The sequence below is a fragment of the Dipodomys ordii genome, unplaced genomic scaffold (assembly GCF_000151885.1).
Source record: "Dipodomys ordii isolate 6190 unplaced genomic scaffold, Dord_2.0 Scaffold13, whole genome shotgun sequence".
In the NCBI taxonomy this organism is placed as follows: domain Eukaryota; kingdom Metazoa; phylum Chordata; class Mammalia; order Rodentia; family Heteromyidae; genus Dipodomys; species Dipodomys ordii.
This window is the reverse complement of record NW_012267229.1, coordinates 14,032,181-14,053,263: the sequence shown is the minus strand read 5'-3', so window position 1 is coordinate 14,053,263 and position 21,083 is coordinate 14,032,181. Positions and strand designations below refer to the sequence as shown.

Genomic DNA, 21,083 nt, shown 5'->3' with positions numbered 1-21,083 from the left:
ATTTTCTAGTAATGTCATTTGGATTTTCATCCTCACACTCCCAAAAGCTTCCTTTCCCAAGTTTGAGCCAGACCTGCGCTATGAAGGAATGCAATTATGGAAGACATGAGCATGAGTGTAGTCAAGGAAATCTGACTGATGTAACAAAGGCCAATACTACATTGGTAAAATTGCCACGACCACCAGTTCTCATTTTACTCCACTCTAAATAGACCAGCTAACCAGTATTAACTTCTGCAAAAGTAATTTCCTTCAGCTCTTTTCTCATCAAAGGGTGGCTAGAAGTTGCAATTCTGCCATGTCTGTGTTTGGGAGACCTAAATGGCTGGCCTTAGATAAACAAGTAGAATGACTGGAGGAAGCACACAGGAAATGGTGAATGACTTGAGAATTTTAGACTTAGTGAAAAAAAAAAAATCACACTATACCAAGGACTAAGTTGGGATCACAGGCTGATTCTCAACCTGCCTCACCCAGGCTGCCCTTTGGAATGACAACCTTGAATTTGTGAAATGAGGTGTAACAGAATACCACAAAAGCAGGAGGAACTGACATAGTGGTATTGTGACTGATCGTTGGTCCAAAGAGTAGAGATGGGTGTCTCAAACATCAAGCCTTGAAACACATTAAAAAGCTCCAGCCATACTTGGAAAACAAGATTATGTCTGTCCACTCACTACTCCTTCATTCCCAGCAACTGATTCTCAGAATCAGCGCCAGCATGTTGAAGATACTGCTTCAGTCCCCATGACACCCCAATGTTTAGAGGCATCAATGACTTCTTTCCAGTTAGCCAGGCCTTCCTGTGTCCCACCCACTTGACCTGTCATAGAACAAAATGGACACCAGACTAATTATAGAGAAATACTGATTTTAATTAGACAGAATAAGGTAAACTCCAGGCATCCGTTATCTTTTGGCCTAAAAGTCAGCAAAAAACTGTTGAAACAAGGCACAGTTTTTTCCCCATACTTTTTTATACGACTCCAGTTACAAAAAGATTTTAAAGAAAATGCTAAAAACAAAAAATAGAAGTCTGAGATTTAAAAAAAAAGTGTATAAAAAGCCCCACAAAATTTGTCACGGTCGTTCTTATTCTACAAAATAGCACCAGTTAAGTGTAAAAAGGTGTTAAAAACCATAATGGCAGCATTTCTGAAATGCAGCTTGTCCACCTCTCTCGGGCCTGTAAAAAGACGATATATTGTAGAATAAAAAGGGATTTTAAAATCTTGGAGAATCAAAAGCTCTTATCTTATTACAGCTCCCCTGCCATCTCTTAGATGAGGGGAAAGGTGGAAATGTGCTTTCTGCCCCTGTCTATCAAAGAATGAGGATCTGGGGATCCATGCCTGCGGGAGAGTACATCTTTTGAAAGGGAAGGGAAGGGACTGGGGGGGGGGGAGGAGAGAGAAGGGGGATCTTATCTAAGCTATCTCCTCCATAGCCCTCACATAGGGAATAGAAGAGACTAATAAACTCAACTTATCCATATACATATATGGCAGCTATACTAGCTCAGTCCATTCCTTCCTGAGCTCCCCAGAGGATTCGCAGGTACATGGAGGGATCTCGCTGAGGTGAACACATGGGTTGGGGGAAAATAGCCCTGAATTGACGGTGATGACATCATGCCTGCTGAAATCATCACCATGAAGGGAAAATGTGGCCCTTGCACCAAGGCAAGGGGAAGAGGCTGGGTAAAATCCAAGACATATACAGCAACATATCCTCTTCTGTTATCCCTAGAAAAAAAAAAACATCCTAGGCCCTGAAAAATGGCTACATGTCTACAACTGCAAGCTCCAGTAAACAGGAAACCCCAGACATTGAAAAAAAAATTAAATCTTATTACAGTAATGACTGTCTTGGGTGATTCTGCAGCATTAACCTGAGTGTTGGAGAGCTACCTGACAGAACTGTGATTTTGGTTATCTTAATGGGAAACCCAGGGAAAAAGGGATGGGGGAGGCCATCTTACTATCTACTTCAAGTTTTTGAAATTTTAGAAAGGACAAATGAGCACCATGTTTGACCGCTCTGAGCGGGCAGGTCTGAGTTGTGCACAGGAGGTGGCACCTTGGGATTTCTCTTTGTCAGAGAGGGTCAAGTGGCTCTGCTCCCACTGAGCAGGAGAGAGCTGAGGTACAGTGAGACCGCACACAGCTCAGCTGAGCTGAGGAAGGGCAGAGCTAGGGGAAATCATCATCATGAATCTGAGCACCTCCTGGGCCCTAGCCCTGCCCCTGATACCCCAGTTCTCAGCAGGCCTGGGTAGAATTATTCACAGGCAAAGTAGTCCTTCAGGGGGGCGAAGAGGTGTCGGATGACAGGCACACTCCAGGACCTCCCGAGCAGCTTCTGGCGGGCACTACGGCCCATGTTGCACACGTCCGTGTAGTGTACAGGAAAGCCGAAGATCCTGGGGAGCACCAGGGTGAAAAGACAGGGAATCAGAACAGCCTATCCCAGCACGATGCCTAGAACCCCTGGGTTCTAAGAAGTCCTCATGTGGGCCAGGCAGCAAGCTACCACTTTCTCTACCGAAGTATGTCCAATCCCTTCAGCCCTTGGGCCTTCAAAAGAGAACCCTTTCCATCTCTAGGAGGTCAGGGTCCCATCTTTTAGACAGAAGTTATTCTTATTAGGGCACCCGTTCTTTCCAGCCCCAGTCCTACCACTGTGTTCCAGCAATCTGTGTTCAAAGTATCTTACTTTAGTAAATAAATGTTTGGCTGAATGCCAAGCAAGTAGAGGCTTCTTCAAAGCTCAATATTTTCCTTGAAGAATAAGGTCAAGGCCATTCACAGAAACAGACCAGGTGAGTTACCATAAGTGAACTATAAATTGATTCCCAAAGTTGCCTAACAGGACTCAACCAGGCCTAGTCAAAGGCTAGAAGACTAAACCACAGTACTCAGCACCAACAGGTCAATAACTGGACGGGCTAACATCTCAGGCTTGTAACTTGCCATCTCATAGAAAGCCATCTGTACCTGCCCCTATCACATCTCTACCTATACTTCATACACAGGTGTCAAAAATCCTGAAGAATTCACGGCATCTGTAGATTCACCCAAGATATTCAGTTTTAATTTCTTCTTATTAATCAACATTGTTTATTGAGAAATAAACTCAAAGTACAATTAGGGATCTGGAATGAAAATACTCTGTATAAAATGCCTTTGGAAGATACCCAAAAATGTAAGGAGAGGAAAATTCATATCCTTACTTTTTTAAGAACAAAATTAATCCAAAAAGAGGTGGGGGGTGGTAGAGAGGAAACATTGAAGTCCAAGAGATAGATATTTCCATTGGAATAGACACATACTTAACCCAATAAAAGAAGAAGACAGACTTTGGGCTAAGCAGTATGAATCAGCTGTATAAGAATAATTCAACTGAAGAAATCTTCCAACTAATACCAATGGGCCTGGTGCTGGTGGCTCACATCTGTAATCCTAGCTACTCAGTAGGCTGAGATCTGAGGATTGTGGTTCAAAGCCCGCCCAGGCAGGAAAGCCCGTGAGACTCTTATCTCCAATTAACCACCGGAAAACCAGAAGTGGCATTGTGGCTCAAGTGGTAGAGCACTTGCCTTGAGCTGAAGAGCTGAGGGTCAGCGCCCAGGCCCAGAGTTCAAGCCCCACAACAGATGAAAGAGAGACCAATGGGGTTTTTTTTTGTTCCTCATAGATCTTTTGTTGCCGCAGCGTGTCAGGGCAGGTAGATATCAGGACAGTACAGACAGGCGGTACTGTAATGACCTCATATCCAGAATCACCCACCTCTACTGCCAGAAAAATAAGGGCTAGCTCTGAGGTATCATCCCCGGTCACACTGCACTGGAGGCAGCGAGACTTAAAAAGAATTAGAACAAGCGCCTGCCCATCATTTATAGTTCTGGCCTTGACCCCATCCATGCGCCTCCCCCTTCTGTGTCTGTCTGCACCAGCTCCCTCAAGTGCAGCCTTGCTCACCTTTCGAGCTCAGTGCACCACAAAACATCTTCTTTGCCATTCATGACAACAGGGAAAAGTTGGTTTTTCCCCTGTCTGATCGAGTTCGACTTGGTGGTTATTGTCTGTACTTTCTTTAACTGGAGAACAAAAGGACATCATGGAGTAAGCTCAGAAGGGTTCTGGGCAGGGCGAAGGCCCAAAGGTGCCTGGGGAGGGGGTTGGGCATGTGTAGGAGTTGGCAGTGCTAGGCTCACTGAGTGAGAAAAGGAGACAAAAAGGCGGTAAACATTTTGTGCTTCCCACAGACACAAGAAGTTTAACAAGGACACAGCCTGAAAGATTAAGATAAGCAAAAAAGTGACCATGAGTGAGGTCGCATGGGGGCCAAGAAGACACCAGTTAGTGATCAAATAGGATTCAAGTCAAGGAGAAACCTTGTCAGGCAGACTTTGGACAAAGGATATTTTGTTTGATGCAGATATTGACGATCAGGTTCATGGACAAAGTTACAATTTTATCTGAGACCTGACAGCATATTGCGGGGGCGGGGGCAGGGGGTTGGTTGGGTTTTTTTGCTTCTGCTTTGTTTTTTTGCAAAAGCATTACTCTTTTCTTGTGGAAGGGCCAGCTGAAATTCTGCCTCTCCCTACATAGTCCATATTAACTGAGAGGAAGAATAGTTGCCTTTCCTCAGAGATTGCTTATCAAGAATCATTTGTACTCTCAGTACTTGAAGAGGGTACAGAAGCCCAGCACCAGGACATGTGAAGAGAAGGAAAGAGGAGGAGGTGGAGGAAGAGGAGGAGGACACCAGACACCAAAGTCATTTCCCACGTCCCCACTTAGGGATCACCAAAGTGCATTCATTCTCCAGGTCACCGTGCAGTCTGTTTAGAAATACACCTTACCTTTGCTGTCCTACTGAACTCCAAGCAGTCCTGCAGCTCGAGTTTATCATTCTTTGATGCTATCACAGGCCTGAGAACAGCCAAAACCCATTACTTTCTACCATCTGCAGGAGGGACCTCAGCCAGGCACCTCACAGCAGGAGGAAGGGGTACTTCCAGTGTGAAAAGGTGCCCCAGCAGTGGTAATCTTGCCATGAGCACAAGTCTATGCCAAGGCTAGGAGTGGATTAGCCCCCTGCAGTGACTGCTGCCTGTCCTGAATTAGTATGAATCCAAGCCAGGTTCCTACAGGAACAGGAGGGTTGGGGACACTACAACCCAGGAGGGTAGGAGACACTACTATCCAGGTCCACACTGTTTAGTAGATTTGAGCATGGTCTTGGCACTTCACTAGGCTTCATTTATAGTGGGTGGAGCCTGGGAATCAAACCAATCCTAGGAGCTGGGCGCTGGTGGCTCACCTGTAATCCTAGCTACTCAGGAGGCTGAGATCTGAGGATCTCAGTTCAAAGCCATCCCGGGCAGGAGAGACCGTGAGACTCCTATCTCCAATAAACCACCAGAAAACCGGAAGTGGCGCTGTAGCTCAAGTGGTATCTAATCAATTTATCATTTCCCCCTGTCTCTCAATAAAGCAAGACAAACTTGCTGATTGAGAAAATGTATGTGAATGTAGCATGGGAACTGCAGGACCACAAAGAACCAAGAGACGAAAATGGATATTGCCAAAGTGGGGCCTCTGCACATTTCCCTCACATCATCTCAAGGATTCCACCCTGTCCATAGTTCCGTCCTCCTAGACTGAATGAAGGGAGCAAAGGGACTATGGCTATACAAGCCTTGCATCAATCAGGCCCCGAGACCTATGCCTTCTTCCTGATAGTGTGTTCTGCACCTATAAACCACCTCGATCTCAACTCCAAATAGTCATCTTCAAGTGCTTTCTCAGCCACTTCACAAACAGCTATGCTGGGGATGTTCCCTATTCCCACTGCCATCATCCTTTTGGACTGCCAGCAGATTTGACTCCTTAATTGCTGGTGGGTTCTGATCTCTCCTGTCCACATTTTCCCCCCAATTTTTTATTGTTATGATAAAGGTGATGTACAGACAGGCACCAGTTACATGTCAGAGTGAAGGTTGTATAAGTCATGTAAATTCAAGTATGGACAAGGCACCATTTATTATGCTAGTTAGTCAACTCAAAGCGCAACCATTCAACAGAATCCCTCCAATTATTCCTAGATCAGATGTCTACACTTGGTTAAATTCCGTAAAGCAACCATACTTAACTCATTTGCAAAACTAAGGTGTCATAGTACCATCATATTTGGCAAACTGTATTACCACGTTCTTCGTGAAAGTACAGTAAAGATATAGGCCTATCTTAACTCAAGGAATGAACTATAGTTATGACAAAGGTAGGAAAGACTTAGTTATAAACATCTGAAGATGACGAGGTGAACCAGTGGCTCACACTTGTAACCTAAGGTACTCAGGAGGCTGAGAACTGAGGATCATGATTCAAAGCCAGCCTAAAGTCTGGGAGACTATCTATAATTAACTCCAAAAAGCGAGAAATGGCTCTGTGGCTCCAAGTGGTAAAGCCGTAGCCTTGAGCACAAAAGTTAAGGAGACAGTGTGCGCAGGCTTTGAATTCAAGACCCAAAATGAGCACCAATAAAACATTATCTGAAAGTGAGCTGGGAAGGTGGATCAGTGGTAGAGCTCGTGGCTTGCATGCATGAGGCCCTGGGTTCGATTCCTCAGCACCACATAAGGAAAAAGAAAAAAGCTGGAAGTGGCGCTGTGGCTTAAGTGGTAGAACGCTAGCCTTGAGCTGAAGAGCTGAGGGACAGCGCCCAGGCACAGAGTTCAGGCCCCACAACCGGACCCAAAGAAAACAAAACAAAACAAAAATTATCTGAACGTGAGAGATCTGGGGGAGAATTTTGCCAACTGGTTGGTCACTAAGGGCCTGCTGCAGGGGTGACTTCATCTCAGGGGCAGGAAGGAATGGATTACAACTTTAACCTACTTCTATTTCCAAATAGGATTTGCTATAGCAGCAAAAAAGAGAGGTAGAGTATAGAGACACCAACAGCTCTCAAGTCTCAAAAAGATTACCCAATGTCCCTGGCACTCACTCGGCCGAGCACACGGGAACCAGGGTCCTGGTAGGCTGACTAAGTGACGAAGCCCATGAATCTACTATTATTTCTGAATAGACAAATAAGAAGCAATGCGTAACACCACAGGTTAGCCCAACTGTCAGATCGGGCTGTTGACAGCAGTTTCTAGAAGACTTGAAAGAAAACTGAGATCATTCACTCTATGTCACTGGGCTTGTTACCTGTTCATCCCAGGTAGGTTTCCCCAGAAGTATCTGGCCCTGTGAGCAGCAGAAACTTTGATGGCATCAATCATCACTGGATTACACTGCAGGAAGAGAAGGAGGGCTTGAGCTGCCAAGATTCTAGGTGGGAAAGCACATCAGAGCCCAGGTGCATTGGGCTAGGTGCACTGGCCAGGTGCCTCCCCAGAAGACAGACCCATTTCCATCAAGAGTTAGCATAACAATAGGGCTAAAACTTTATATGAATGAGGGGCAAAAAGAACAGATCAGACTTGTTGACACCCTGGACATTGCAGGACAGTTGTAAAAGCACATCAATCAAAATCTGCTAAATCAAGATCATGGTCCTGTGGCTCAGTAACACCCAGTCACTGGGTTCACATCAAGGACCAAGCCAGCACCATCACCAGATATGTAAGCTATTTAATTTTTTTAGAAAAAGAGCCAGAAGGGCTGGGAAAGTGGCTCAGTGATAAGAGTGCTTGCCTTGCATGCATGAGGCCCTGGGTCCCATTCCTCAGCACCACATAAGCAGAAAAAGCCAGAAGTCGTGCTGTGGCTCAAGTGGTAGAGTGCTAGCCTTGAGCTGAAGAGTTGAGGGACAGTGCCCAGGCCCAAAGTTCAGGCCCCATGACTGACAAGAGAGAGAGAGAGCCTAAATTGTGACAAACACCAGCAGTAACAAGTACCACCACCCAGCAAGAGAAAAAAATTAAAGAACAAAAGGCATTTACTCAACAATTCCCTATAATCCCTGAAATAAACATTTCAGAACAAATGAGAATAAGCAGTCTAGAGTACTTCAAATATATAGACTGGACTCATAGCTCTAAAAGCCCATCTTCCAAGGGATCCTCCTGCATTCCCATCCCAACCTGAAAAAAACTTCCCGCCAGTCCCAGAAATGTTCTGTAATCTGGAAATACTGAGCAGCTATGCCATGCAAGCTGTCAATCAAGCAGTGCCCTGTGCTCCTCACCGCCAGGAACCGTGAGATGTCCTTCCGGTCATCAACCTTCATGGCTACAACATTCTCAAACATCCAGAAGAAGGGCCGGTTATCACCCTCCTTAGGGCGAGAGTAATTCAGCAGATGGTAGAACTCAAAGAAGAGACGGCCAGTGCCCTCTACATCCATAAAAACATCAGAAAAAGAAACACAAGTTCATTAAAAGTCTGCTGCACAGTGCTCCTCACGCAATCAAACAGGTTCCCAATGACAGAAAAGTCCAATTTCCTCGGATCACTATCTATCCCTGGAGGCCGGTGGAATGAGCCAGCAGCAGGCAGTACAATAATCACTAGCACTGTATTATGTACTGAATGTAAAGTGTTAAGAAGGGTTGTTCACACCTATAATCCTAGCTACTCACTAAGGAGGCTGAAATCTTGAGGATTGCAGTTCAAAGCCAGCCCAGGCAGAAAAGTCCCCTTGAGACTCATCTCCAATTAACCACTTGAAACCAGAGGTTATACTGTGGTAGACTAGTAGCCTTGAGCAAGGGGTGCAGGGAGAGCACCCAGTTCCAGTTCAAGCCCCATGACTGACCAAAAAAATAAAAAAAAAAGGGGGGGGGAGTGGAGGAAGAACCACCTGATCCTATCAGAAACCAGGAGTCAGGTATAGTAGGGTCTCTGGCACTAAACAAATGGAGTACTTACCATATAGCCCCTTCCTTGCTGGATTCACATTTGAGAGGTCATTGCATGGGCTTCCACCAATCACCAAGTCAAAGGGACCCCACTCATCAATCTGGGGGACAAAAATATGGTCAGGGAAGAGATAAGGCTGAGGAAGGTGCAATAGAAGGTTTTTTTTTGGGGGGGGGGTCCGGTCGTGGGGCCTGAACTCTGGGCCTGGGTGCTGTCCCTCAGCTCTTCAGCTTAAGGCTAGCAGTCTACCAATAGAGCCAGAGCGCCACTTCTGACTTTTTTTCTTTTTTTGCTTATGTGGTGCTGGGGAATCGAACACAGGGCCTCGAGCATGCAAGGCAAGCGCTCTACCACTGAGCCACCTTCCCAGCCCTAGAAGGTTTTTTATGTGACCCAATTGTTGAATCTTTCTTGGTCATTAGCTCGATTAATTCTCAGGATTCCCTATGAAGTTACTATTTTAACAAGAATTAACCATAAATTATCTTTAATCCACAACCCTGGGATCTAGCATTCCATGAGGGTTGAGGAATTGGGAGACATAACAAGGAAAGAAAAGTATGACCCAGAAGGGCAGGGACTGTACTCACATTTTGCTTTGAGATTCTCCGGACATCATTCACATATTTTATATTCCCTCCATGCTTAACAGTTCCCACAGCAATAGACTCTTGACAGACTTCAGAAGCGACATACCTGTCCACCTTAATACCCAAATCTTTGAGGACCAAATACCCTGTGGGAAGGCCAGACACAATTATATAAATGATGCTCAGTACAGAACAGCTGCATTCCAGTCCCTGTGCAGTGGTAGATTGAGGATCATGTTTAGGACCTCACTGGCAATTAGGAGCAAACAATGTAGTCAGGCTAGACCCCGGGAGATCATAAACCCTGCTTGTGGACTATTCTATGTGTGTAAAACCTTCAGGAAATGGAAAGGAGAGAAAAACAACAATGGTAGTAGTGATCCATTAAGAATTTATATATGTGGTATGAGCCAAAAGGTCAGATACCTGAACAAATTAAAAATTAAATGTAACAGCTAATACGTGTGTTCTTTTAAAAAGGACAAAAGTGTGTCCAGATGGTAACAATAAGCGAAAGCTGAGGAAAGTGCAGGACAGGTAATAACCCTAACACCTGGACCAAGTCAGACTCCTTGACTGGCAGGGAGAGGTGACTCCTAACTTACCTGTGGCAATTCCATCGAACAGTGACAGCACTCTAATGGGCCGCCTACGAGCTGCAGGAATCGCAGGGTATAACTTAGGTGGTTCCTGCCAGAAGAAAAGTGGATCATGGATTGAAGGAGAGGCAGGGAGCCCTCAGGGGAAATGATGAATCCTCAGGGGGATTCATAAGCTGCTGTGACTGGCTCTCATCCTGAGGCCCTGAGAGGCTCCATTTGGGTAATGAATCTTGCTATGTGTATCCACAGTGACCAAGACCTCCATGGTTCTAGGGCCTGTGGTGGTGGGTGATGATGTCTGTGGCTTGCTTACAAAATCAAACTCTGGATCTGTCGTGAAGAAGGTATTTAGGCGCACATTCCAGTCCTTGCGGCGCCGGAGCACCCCATGGCAGCGCTGTGGGACACACATGTAGCAACTCCAGGGCTCCTGAAGCTTGGCCTCTGCAGCTGTGCCAGGGCCAACCAGCACCTCCAGACATTCCACACAGAAGCACCTGAACCAGTGCGTGAGAAAGGACACTGGTCACCAAACAGCTCTCTCAAAGGTCCCATTCCCAGGAAGATGAAATTTCATAGGGCCCCCTTGCTTTGCTTAACATTTTGGCCTGCAAAGCTCCACAGGAGAGGTATGCTACTCGGCCTCAATTCATAGGCCCTTTGCAAAAATTCTCCCTCCCACCCAATCACCATGGACCTTTGGACTTCAGGTCAGTTTGCAAAGCATCCGAGGGAAAGCTTATTCTTCAAACCACAAGACACACCTACACCAAGGCCAGGGTCAATCACTCAATTAGTATTACCCCATTCTTGACATTTAGCCTTCTGTCTAGTCAGTCCCCTTGCCTGTAGTCCAATGCAGTTACAAGTCCTGGTGTTTTGGATGGAAGCAATTATAGGCTACTACGTGCCTGCAGGAATGGCAAAGTACAAGCTGGGGTCCTTGGGGCCCAGTCAGCGACGCAGAGGCCCAGTGCTTACCGGCAGCAGCTCGTGTTGCTGCAGAGAAGTAGCTCTCGGCCCTCACAGCACACGGTGCAATAGGACTGATAGCCATCATCGTCATACATGTAAAACAACTCGAGGAAGCGCTCCTGGCAGTTAAAGACATACCCATGAAACCAGGGATAACAGTAACCCAAACCCAGCTTGTCCAATGGCTTATGCCTTAGGTTAATTTTCTGGTGGACTGGTGGCCTTTATCAGGGTCGAATGCCCATGGTCTATGGTGCCTTATAGAACTTCTCTGCTATAGCATTCTCCACTGGAAGAGGAAGCATAGGAGGCAAGGGCAGTGGGCGGGCTTGAGGGCAGAGACTATCAGGAAGTAGTGTAGGAGAAGGAAACAAATGCACAGGACTCACTCGACATGTGTGGCAGAGTCCACCCTCAAAAAGTGGGTGGAATGATGCAGGATTTTTTCTACCACAGGATAGACAGCGATCTGCAGGAAAGGCAAAGTGAGGGATTATTCCAACTTATGACCTAACACCAGAATCAGTTGTATATGGGTTAGGTGTGAAAGGTGTTAGACATGCATAAGGCTTTATTCCCCCACCCCTCTCTCTCTCTCTCTTTTTTTTGGGGGGAAGGGGAGGCTGTGGGGCTTGAATTCAGAGCCTGGGACTATCCCTGTGCTTTTTTTGCTCATGGATAGTCCTCTACCACTTTGAGCCACAGCTTTACTTCCAGCTTTTAGTTAGTTAAATTGGAGAACATAGTCTCACAGATTTTCCAGCCTGGGCTGGCTTCTAACAGAGATTCTCAGATGTCAGCCTCCTGAATAGCTTAGGATTACACACATGAGCCACTAGTGCCTAGTCGTTTATTATCCCTTTCATGGAAGTTTCAGTCATTGTCCTTTTCCTCACTCAAGCAGACAATCCTATTTAAAAAAAATAGGCAAGACAAACAAACCCTCACCTGGTAGGAAAAGCAGTAGAACACTCAGAAAGTGACCCATCAGCAAAGGGATGTTCTGAAGGCCTAGCATTAGCACCCCTCATAGCATCCAGACTGAGGAGCCAGGTGCCATTTGGCTCATGCTTGTAATACTGTTTAAAAGGCTGAGATCTGAGGATCAAAATTTGATGCCAGTCCATGCTGGAAAGTCCATGAAAATCTTACCTCCAGTTAATCAAAAAGCTCAAAGTGGAGTGGTAAAGCTCAGGAACTACACCCAGGCTCTGGGTACAAACTCCAGGATGAGAACAAAAAACTGGATCCATACTCAGAACCCCCAAATCCCATTAGGTGTATTCTATGCAAATGACTGAATCCTAGTGAAGGTTCCCACTGGATCTTAGTCTTGAGAAAGGTAACAAATGGCAATGCTTTTTACCTAAAAGCTACCTCCTGCTCTTGGTTGGGAAGGTTTAAGGTACCATTGGTTTGGCTCAGGTTTTGGCTTCCCTTTCCTATTCCCAGCCTTCATTGGATTCTCTTTACCCAGGTTTCATTCTGTCTCCATCAAATCTACCTATTCACATCTTAGTTCTTAGTTTTAATCTAAAAAATTAAATAAGTAACATATAATGATCTTATTAAAGTAAAATAACATAGGATGAGAGAAACAGACTTATATGGAAAATTGGGGGCCAGGTAGGGTAAAAGGGCCCTGGGCAACACCAGCAAGGAAGAGAAGGAGAGATGAGGACATTACCTTCCAGATTTCCCTTGTTGTTGGTGACATCAGAAGCCATTTGTTCTGTTGAAGGAAAAAGTTCAATTAGACATTCATGCTTAAATCACCTCTGCCATGATCCCCACTAAAACTGCTCCAGATAAGGGAAGCTCTAAAGCACCCTCCCTACTCCCAAATCACCTCGACTTTGATCATCCTCCCCACGGTCTTTGCCGTTGTTATAACAATTGGTCTTGAGGCGCTTGGGTGGGGGGCAATGGTCAGAAGTGGCAGACTCATCCGCTGTGCGCCTTCGACTCTTATTCTCTGTGAAAAAGAAAGCACATGGCATCCATAATTAGAGGAGAATACATGGAGAAAGTTGTCCCATAATTAGATTGTGCTCTGCACAGAACTCGCTGCCTGGCTTGATGGCATGAGAGGTCTCCTTAGGAAATACAACCCAAAATGGGTAGCTCAACTCAACTCAATCCCTCATAATCAGGAACAATGAGCTGCTTGTATATGCAATCTTAAACATCTGTATGTCCATCCTTCTAAAATTAGCTCAACATTATGATTAATTTCACCTGTATCTAAAAGTGACACATCTGATTCATGTGGTTACTGAGCACTGTCAATGGAGACTGAGGATTTGACATGACATCCGACTGCTAAATCATGACAACTTGAAAATGGAGAGGATTTCAACAACTATTTCATTTATACAAGTTCAACATGAATCTGGTTTTCAAAATTAGGTTGAGATTAATTTGCATCCTAATACCAGAAATCTATTTTATTAATGCAGATAAATTATGTCAAATGAAAATAGCCATCATCATTAAGTGGCCATGTATAAGATACATGACAGCCAAATAAAAGGTAAAATCTTGAGGCTCACTAAATGTTGAAATGCCAATATTTTAGTAACAGGGGATTAAGAAAATGTACAAATATTTTTGTTTCAGCTGTTTCTTTATCTCACTGAAACTATTACAAAAAAAATACATAGTCCTCAATCGATCAAGGTTATGTATGTTTCAGCTCAACTGATGGAATCAGCACAGCCATGGCTAATTAAATTTGACTGCTTCTGCAGACAAATTTGTATAGTTTTCCAGTATCCTAAGGAAGGTTGATGTGGCAACACCTGCCCATAATCCCAGCACTCAAGAGTCTGAGTTGGGGGTCACAAGCCAGTCTGGGCTATTTAAGCTCTGTCAACAAAAACAAAACACAAACAACAGTAATAAAATGACATTTGGTGGTGCTGAGGGGAAAGAAGGAAACCAGTGTTCAGCAGAAGAAAGGAAGTGCACCCAATGTTACCATGAAGACGTGGAGAGGAGGTGAGGAGAGGGGGTTGGGTTCAGATCAGCTTAAGAAATTTGATTCTCAGTGAGTTCTGCATTTGCCAAGAACTAGAAAGAGTGAAAAAAACAACAGTCTTGAGATGGGAAGGGGAATACCGTATTTCCTGGATCCTAACTTCCTACTGCCTGCACGCTGCACCTTCGACTTATTAACCACTTTTTTGGGGGGAGGAAACAAAACAAAACAGAAAACATTATGTGAAATGTTAAAATACACCTTGCATTTAAAGAAAGAGACATAATGGGGGAGGAATATAGCATTGGTCAAAATGATAGGATGGGGACAAATGGCTATGCCATTTATTTTTCTTGAAGTAAAATAAAAGTGGTAATAAAGATGGAATCCTGTTTACTCCAGTTTTCAGGAGATTCAGTCTTAGCTACATGCAGGTGACCTTTATAGGCATTTCCTGCCCATGTCCTGGGGTTGATTTTTATAGCATGCTTTGGTTTGAGGATGGGTACGGGAGAGCTTTGTAGGATAGGGACAGCTAGGGTACAGTCCCCAAGGGCTGCTCCCACAACTAGTGGCAGGGCTAACCCAAGGCCTTTTCCCACCTGGTTGCTTGTTGTTGGGTTTCAAGCCTTCGATCCCAGTGGGCTTGAAGCCCCCATGGGCCCACTCCAACATGGGCTTCAGCTGGTCCTCCAGTGAATCTCCAGGGCTGCTAGGGAAGGTCTTGCCAGCACGTATCCTGGCTTTCTGCCAAGATAGAAAGGCAGAGTCTGTGATGAATGGGGCAGGGAGGGGGTGTTAGCCAGGCCAAACCCAGGAAGTCACCCTGCCCTTCAATCCTCTCACACTGGGCCTTTTCAGAGCCTGACAGCTGTGCTGGGCTGTGGAATGTGTGTGATAAAGGGCCTGGGCAAACTGGCTGGAGATCTGGGGGCCCTGAAGAGTCAGGACTTTCCCTACCCAACATGCACCAAAAATGCTTCCCAGCAGGAAATCTGAATAGTTCCTCTACTTCATGATGAAGCTGCAGGAGTTAGTCTCCTTGTTGAAGACACCAAGCATTGATGCTTGACCACATCAATACCACAGGCCCTTTATTACAAGAACCGTGAGCGTTTACATGTGTAAAAAAGCACAAGGTCAAATGGCATGTTATGGCAGGCTCACATTAGTACAGGAGAAACAATGGGGAGGGATGGCAGAGCCTTATGGTTTACAAACTTGGCCTGGAGGAAGGGCAGGAAGCAACTCTGCCTACTCTTGGCCTTCATCTTTACCATTCAAAGTGGGGAGTATATGAGGTATCTGGAAAGTCCAAGATGAATATGGTCCCCTCCATAAGGCAGAACTCATACTTTCCCAGTGGGTCCCCTCTTTCCAAGGCAGGGCTCTCCACGACTACCCTTTGGCATTTCCTCTTTGATGGCCAAGGTACCCTTGTGACATGGGGACCTACCTAGAACAGCTTTTTACATGTTGTCTTGTCTTGCTTCCTATACTCTTTAGGTTCAGACCTTAATTCCCCAGTGTCAAGTTACCTCCAGGGTATGGTACATGGCCTTCTTGTAAGAAACCAGTTTATTGAAGGTGGTCAGGTTGAAGTGCTGGCTGAACTGTCCTAGGGCAACCAGTTTGTCTGCAGCGATCTAGAAGAGAAGATAGCCATCATTACCATATACCCTTACTGTGTCACCAGTGAGGCCTGGCCCCACCAGGCCAGCCAGGAAGGTGTGCAGTCACTATACTTCACCAGGACTCATTCCTGAGGGCAAGTACACAGGTGTCAACTTCAAAACAAACAAAACAAAAAAAAACAGAAATGGTCCTGACCTATTCTGTGTCAGAAATATGGCAATCTTCCAGATGTGGGAAAATGGAATATTGCTAGCGCATAGTATTATATGAATCCTGTCCTGTGTGTGCACACATTTATATATGTGTTCAAGGTCTGCAGCATGGAACTGTGATGCTCCAGTACTGAAATTCAATCTGGGTGTACATTTTATTCGCACTGGTGACTGCAAATGACAAACTTCTCACTGTCCCAGACCACATGAAGAGCAAACAGCATGTGCTGAGAACACTTGGTACAATTTTTGGCCCTTGTTAGGCCTCATTTGTCCAACAGACCTTCATGGTGATTAATCTCACAGTTCAGATGACCATCAATCCTAAACTCCACATTTCGTTATCAGGTAATGTTGATATGTTGACATACCATCCCTTCTGCTTCATGAGACCAAAGTCACTCCCCCAATTCTGGAATTAGGTTTAACCTCTTGCTCCCTCTGCTGGTTAGTGCACAATTGCAACACCCCCCTACCCAGCTGAATGCCATTCATCGCCATTAATTTTTTTACCCTTAGGAAATGATCTCAATCATGGAGAAACTAGAAGCTCAAACTGAGGACTGCATCCCAGGAATGTACTTGATGGTCCCACATGTGTTCCATGCTCAACAGCTTGCCACACTTTAGTGAGGAACACTTTCTCTAGGTTGGAAACTCTATTCCCATCAATATTTACATGTCACAGAATAGACTGAAACGGTATCAGAGTCAAAGGGAAATTGAGGGTATAGCCTAGTGGTAGAATGTTTAGCTTTCAAACATGGGGGCCCGGTGTATAATCAGTACTGTAAAAAAAAATTCACAATAACCTAATTACCATCAGAGCTCCTCCCAGCAGGCCATAATTGTCAAGCAAGATTAATTATCGGATGTAGCTCAAGTGCCAGTATCTATAGAGTGAAAATAAACCTTTCTGTCCCTGCTCTCATTGCTCCATGAGTTTGCCCACAAAATATTTCTGGCTATAAATGTAATTAAAGAGCTGGAGGTAAGTTGTAGTAGTCCTGCCTAACAGCAAGCAACCCTAAGCTCAAAGGGGCTCTGAAATACTCAACTCTAAAGAACTAATAATACACGCCTACATTAACAAATCCTTCGACCTGTCCAGGGCCCAGTGTGTCCCAAAGAGTAGCCATTCTTACTCCTAAGCCCTCAGTACCTATGCTAGTGATTTTGCCAAGAAAAAGCAAAAAATAAAATAAAATCCGCACGGCCAATCCAGAACTAGCAAAAAAGTCACCTGCCAAGAATTTACTTCATATTCAAACATGGCAAATGTTTGTCCACAAGAGTCTCTGTGCGCACATTTGCAAATAAGTGACATTTGAGCTACTAAAGAGAGGCTAGGGACTTACCTCAGAGAACTTGCCATCACCAAACCATTGGACCCATCGCATGCCAGACATGGCCTGGCGCTTGGAAGTGTCCTTCCAGGATACCACCATGGCAGGCCACCAGGAGAAGCCCTTGATCTTTCCCCACACAAGGTCCCCTATCCCAAACTCCTTTCCATCCTGAAAGAAAAACCAAATGAAGAAACTCTAGTGAAAAAGATCAAAGAAAGAGGAGGAATATCCTGAAATTCCTCAAGTCAGTGAAAAGCTTGTCATCAAATGTGGAAGCTGATTTGGGGTGGAGCTCAAGAAAAAAAAAAAAGAGCTGGGAATGTGGCTTAGTGTAGAGTGCTTAACTAGTAGGCATTAAGCCATGGGTTCCATTCCTCAGCACCATTTAAACCGAAAAGGTCAGAAGTAGCCCTGTTGTAAGTGGCAGAGTGCTAGCCTCAAGCCACCGATGCTCAGGCTCTGAATACAAGCCCCAGGACTGGCAAAAAAAAAAAGAATAGTTAACATGAGGACCATGGGTACGCACATACACAGTATAAATAATCTACTATGTATTGGATATTGAAAAAAGGAATCCTGGGGTTATCCATGAAAGCTCATACCTGTAATCCTAGCACTTGGAAGGAGACAAAAAGAATGGCTTGGAAAGCCTGTCTGGGCTTTATGGTTAGGTTGAGCCATCTTGAGATAATGAGCATGTCTCAAAAAAAAAAAAAACCCTACAATCCTTCATGAGTACTGGTATGTAGGAAAGCTAAGGGCTAAAATGCTTGAGGGGACATAAAACAAGCTCAAGTAGTTCATTATGGTTAATGATCCCAATACACAGACAGATGACAGACTTAAACTGAGGAGATTCTAAATAGTATTTGGGTGAAATGCTGTTCTATCACGGTGTGACCCTCATGTATACACATATACTCAGAAGAAAATCAATTCAGATTTTTCTGGTAATTAATTGTGACATATACAGGATACATTTCAAGGGCCATGTAAGAAATAGAGATCAAATTGATTTTTTTGAGGGGGTGGCAGTGGGAGGGGGGGTTGGTTGGTTGTGAACTCTGGGCCTGGGCGCTGCTCCTCTGATCTTCAGCTCAAGGCCAGTGCTCTACCATTTGAGCCATAGCACAACTTCCAGTTTTTCTGCTTATGTGGTACTGAGGAATCGAACTCAGGGCCTCATGCATGTGAGGAAGCATTCTACCATTGAGCCACTTCCTAGCCCTTGGATTTTTTTCTAAAGGCAAAAAAAAAATTCACTTGGCACTGGTGGCTCATGCCTATAACCCTAGCTAATCAGAAGGCTGAGATCTGAGGATTGCAGTTCCAAGCCGTGGGTGGAAAGTCCAATTCACTGCCAAAAATGCCTGAAATGGAACTGTGGCTCAAGTGGTAGATAATGCTCAGGGACAGCACCTAGGCCCTAAAAAAAGTAAAAAAAATAAAAATAAAAATCATAGCAGTGATTGGTCAGTATGTAATATATGTGGCAATTGTTTTCTTCTGCCTATTTCCAGGGTCTCTTTGGTTACCCAAGGCAAAGCCCTTCTTAGCTATACCTGATACTCGCTCTCAGCATCATGGCTCTCTCCATCCATCTGTGAGGACTCCAGGTTTTCCTGCTTGCTGTCTTGTCCTATCCCAGTATAGGGGGTACTGCTGCTTTGGGGTGTCACATCATCATCTGTGAGGTCGATGGTGGGGTAAGGGCTGGCAGGGGAGGGCCATGGTGTGCCTGCTGCTGCTGCTGCCCGTCGTCTCAGAGACTGTGGATAAAAGGACAATTTGGGTGACTGCAAAGCATAGGAGGCAGATGGACAGAGAGCATTTCCCCCAAACAGCTTCCCACATGAAGATAGAAAGAATCAAGGTACAGGTCAAGACAACCCAAGATGGTTACCAGGAACAAGGATGCCCTAAGTGGTAAGAGGAAGTTACTGTAAGTATTCAGAGACAAGCACAACAGGTAAAGCCAAAAGGCTCTCGGCCTTGCAGAGCAGGTAGTCTGTTTATTTGCCTCCTAGTGGCCAATGCGGCAGCAGAAACAGGATTTTGCTTGACTTGCTGTGCTGTCAAGACAGTTGAAGGACACACTACATAGATAATATGGGTCTGTTAGTCAGTGCCTCCTAGCTCAACTCGTAAGTGGGCCAAGAATCGGTACGCTGAGGAATTTTCTCATTATTAGCATATAAGTGAATTATTTAGGTCTCAGATAAGAGAGAAGCTGTGCTGCTAAGGAGAGAAGGTTGCTTGTGCCCAGGAGACAAAGAAAAGGCAAGGCCCTGAAAAAGTTGACAGCCAAGGTGCAAGGAGTCAGATCATCCAATCAGAGATGGACTGGGCAAGGGAACCAACCCTGGTAGCTGGGAACTCCACGGGGGACTCAACAGGATTGCGGCCTTGGCGGCCTCGGGTGAAACGTGGAGAGAGCCTGTACCTCTCCTGACTGGAGGCATTGTTATTTCGGGTTCGGACCTGGAAGCAAGGAGGATAAGCAAAAGGCCTTAGGTAACTGGGGACAAAGGAGATTGGGCAGGTGGCCAAAAGGATTGGGCCAGGGTTGTCCGGGTGACCTAGACTAACAACTCCCTACCCAGAAATTTCCCAGTTGTGTAAGTATAGTGAAATGCCAGCTACATGGTCTGCTGTGGGTCACACTTGCAGGTTTAGCAAGCTGCCAACAGGCACCTAGAAAGTAGAATCAAAAATAAACGTGTTGCCAGGCGCTGACAGCTCATACGTATAATGATAGCGAATCAGGAGGCCAAAATCTGAAGATAGTGTGGTTCAAAACTACCCTGGGCAATAAAGTCTGTGAGACTCTTCTCTCCACTAAATTACCAGAATAGGACTGGGAAGGTGGCTCAGTGGTAGAGTGCTTGTCTCACATGCATGAGGCCCTGGGTTCGATTCCTCAGCACAACATAAGGAGAAAAAAAAGCCAGAAGTGGCGCTGTGGCTCAAGTTGTAGAACACTAACCTTGAGCTGAAGAGCTGAAGGACAGCGCCCAGGCCCAGAGTTCAGGCCCCACAACCAAAAAAAAAAAAAAAAGAATAGCACCTAGGCTCTGAGTTCAAACCCCAGGACCAGCAACAAAAAAAATGAAATAAAAAGTATGTTTTCAAAAAATATATATATGACCAGTTACTTTTTTAAATGATGGAAGAACGTCCATCCCTCAATTGTTTTCTCAAACAGCATGGATTTGGGTCTTGAGAGTCCTGTTTCGCTTCTGTATCATCTGTGGTTATTTAATCATGATGTAGCTGGAATCTTGTTGAATATGCAAAATAGTTTGCAATACATATAGCATGAGAAGGAATTGAGGTTAGGAGCCATGGGTGACAAGTTCTGAAGTTACGAGACCTATGGGACACATCAAAAGCTAGCCGGGAATAAAATCTCCATTCAATCAGAAAAAAAAAGCCAGGCTGGAGGAATGGCTCAAGTGATAGAGAGAAAGCTAAGCAAACAAAGGCAATGAATTGAAATTGTCAGCCCTGTTATGAGAGGGGTGGTGCTGAGCATTGATTTCCCATGTTTAGACCTCACTCAAGAATAGTGAGGTCTTGGGCTGGGAAGGTGGCTCAGTGTTAGAGCGCTTGCCTTGCATGCCTGAGGCCCTGGGTTCGATTCCCCAGCACCACATAAGCAAAAAGAAAAAAGCCAGAAATGGCGCTATGGCTCAAGTGGTAGAGTGCTAGCCTTGAGCTGAAGAGCTGAGGGACAGTACCCAGGCCCAGAGTTCAGGCCCCACGACCGGACCCAAAAAAAAAAAAAGAATAGTGAGGTCTTGGGGCTGGGAAGGTGGCTCAGTGGTAGAGCGCATGCCTTGCATGCCAGAGGCCCTGGGT

General features: G+C 45.2%; 1 protein-coding gene across 6 annotated transcripts in view; it reads right to left on the bottom strand.

Moving 5' to 3' along the window:
- Nucleotides 1–888: 888 nt before the first annotated feature.
- Nucleotides 889–21,083, bottom strand: part of Dnmt3b (DNA (cytosine-5-)-methyltransferase 3 beta) — a 23,843-nt gene continuing 3,648 nt past the window's right edge. For 2 of the 6 annotated variants that reach the window (XM_013010748.1, XM_013010749.1), the window contains 15 exons: nucleotides 18,785–18,991; nucleotides 17,232–17,390; nucleotides 15,565–15,672; nucleotides 14,629–14,773; nucleotides 12,896–13,021; nucleotides 12,734–12,778; nucleotides 11,436–11,515; nucleotides 11,053–11,165; nucleotides 10,385–10,568; nucleotides 10,075–10,159; nucleotides 9,470–9,615; nucleotides 8,889–8,979; nucleotides 8,206–8,354; nucleotides 7,224–7,309; nucleotides 889–2,422 (listed from right to left, as the gene is read on the bottom strand). In XM_013010748.1, the coding sequence (XP_012866202.1) occupies nucleotides 2,281–2,422; nucleotides 7,224–7,309; nucleotides 8,206–8,354; nucleotides 8,889–8,979; nucleotides 9,470–9,615; nucleotides 10,075–10,159; nucleotides 10,385–10,568; nucleotides 11,053–11,165; nucleotides 11,436–11,515; nucleotides 12,734–12,778; nucleotides 12,896–13,021; nucleotides 14,629–14,773; nucleotides 15,565–15,672; nucleotides 17,232–17,390; nucleotides 18,785–18,991 (1,866 nt within the window). In that variant the 3' untranslated portion in view covers nucleotides 889–2,280. Of the gene's footprint in view, nucleotides 2,423–3,980; nucleotides 4,100–4,870; nucleotides 4,941–7,223; nucleotides 7,310–8,205; nucleotides 8,355–8,888; nucleotides 8,980–9,469; nucleotides 9,616–10,074; nucleotides 10,160–10,384; nucleotides 10,569–11,052; nucleotides 11,166–11,435; nucleotides 11,516–12,733; nucleotides 12,779–12,895; nucleotides 13,022–14,166; nucleotides 14,227–14,628; nucleotides 14,774–15,564; nucleotides 15,673–17,231; nucleotides 17,391–18,784; nucleotides 18,992–19,583; nucleotides 19,704–21,083 lie in introns of all 6 variants that reach the window. The other 4 variants (XM_013010744.1, XM_013010745.1, XM_013010746.1 and 1 more) reach the window with 4 other exon arrangements.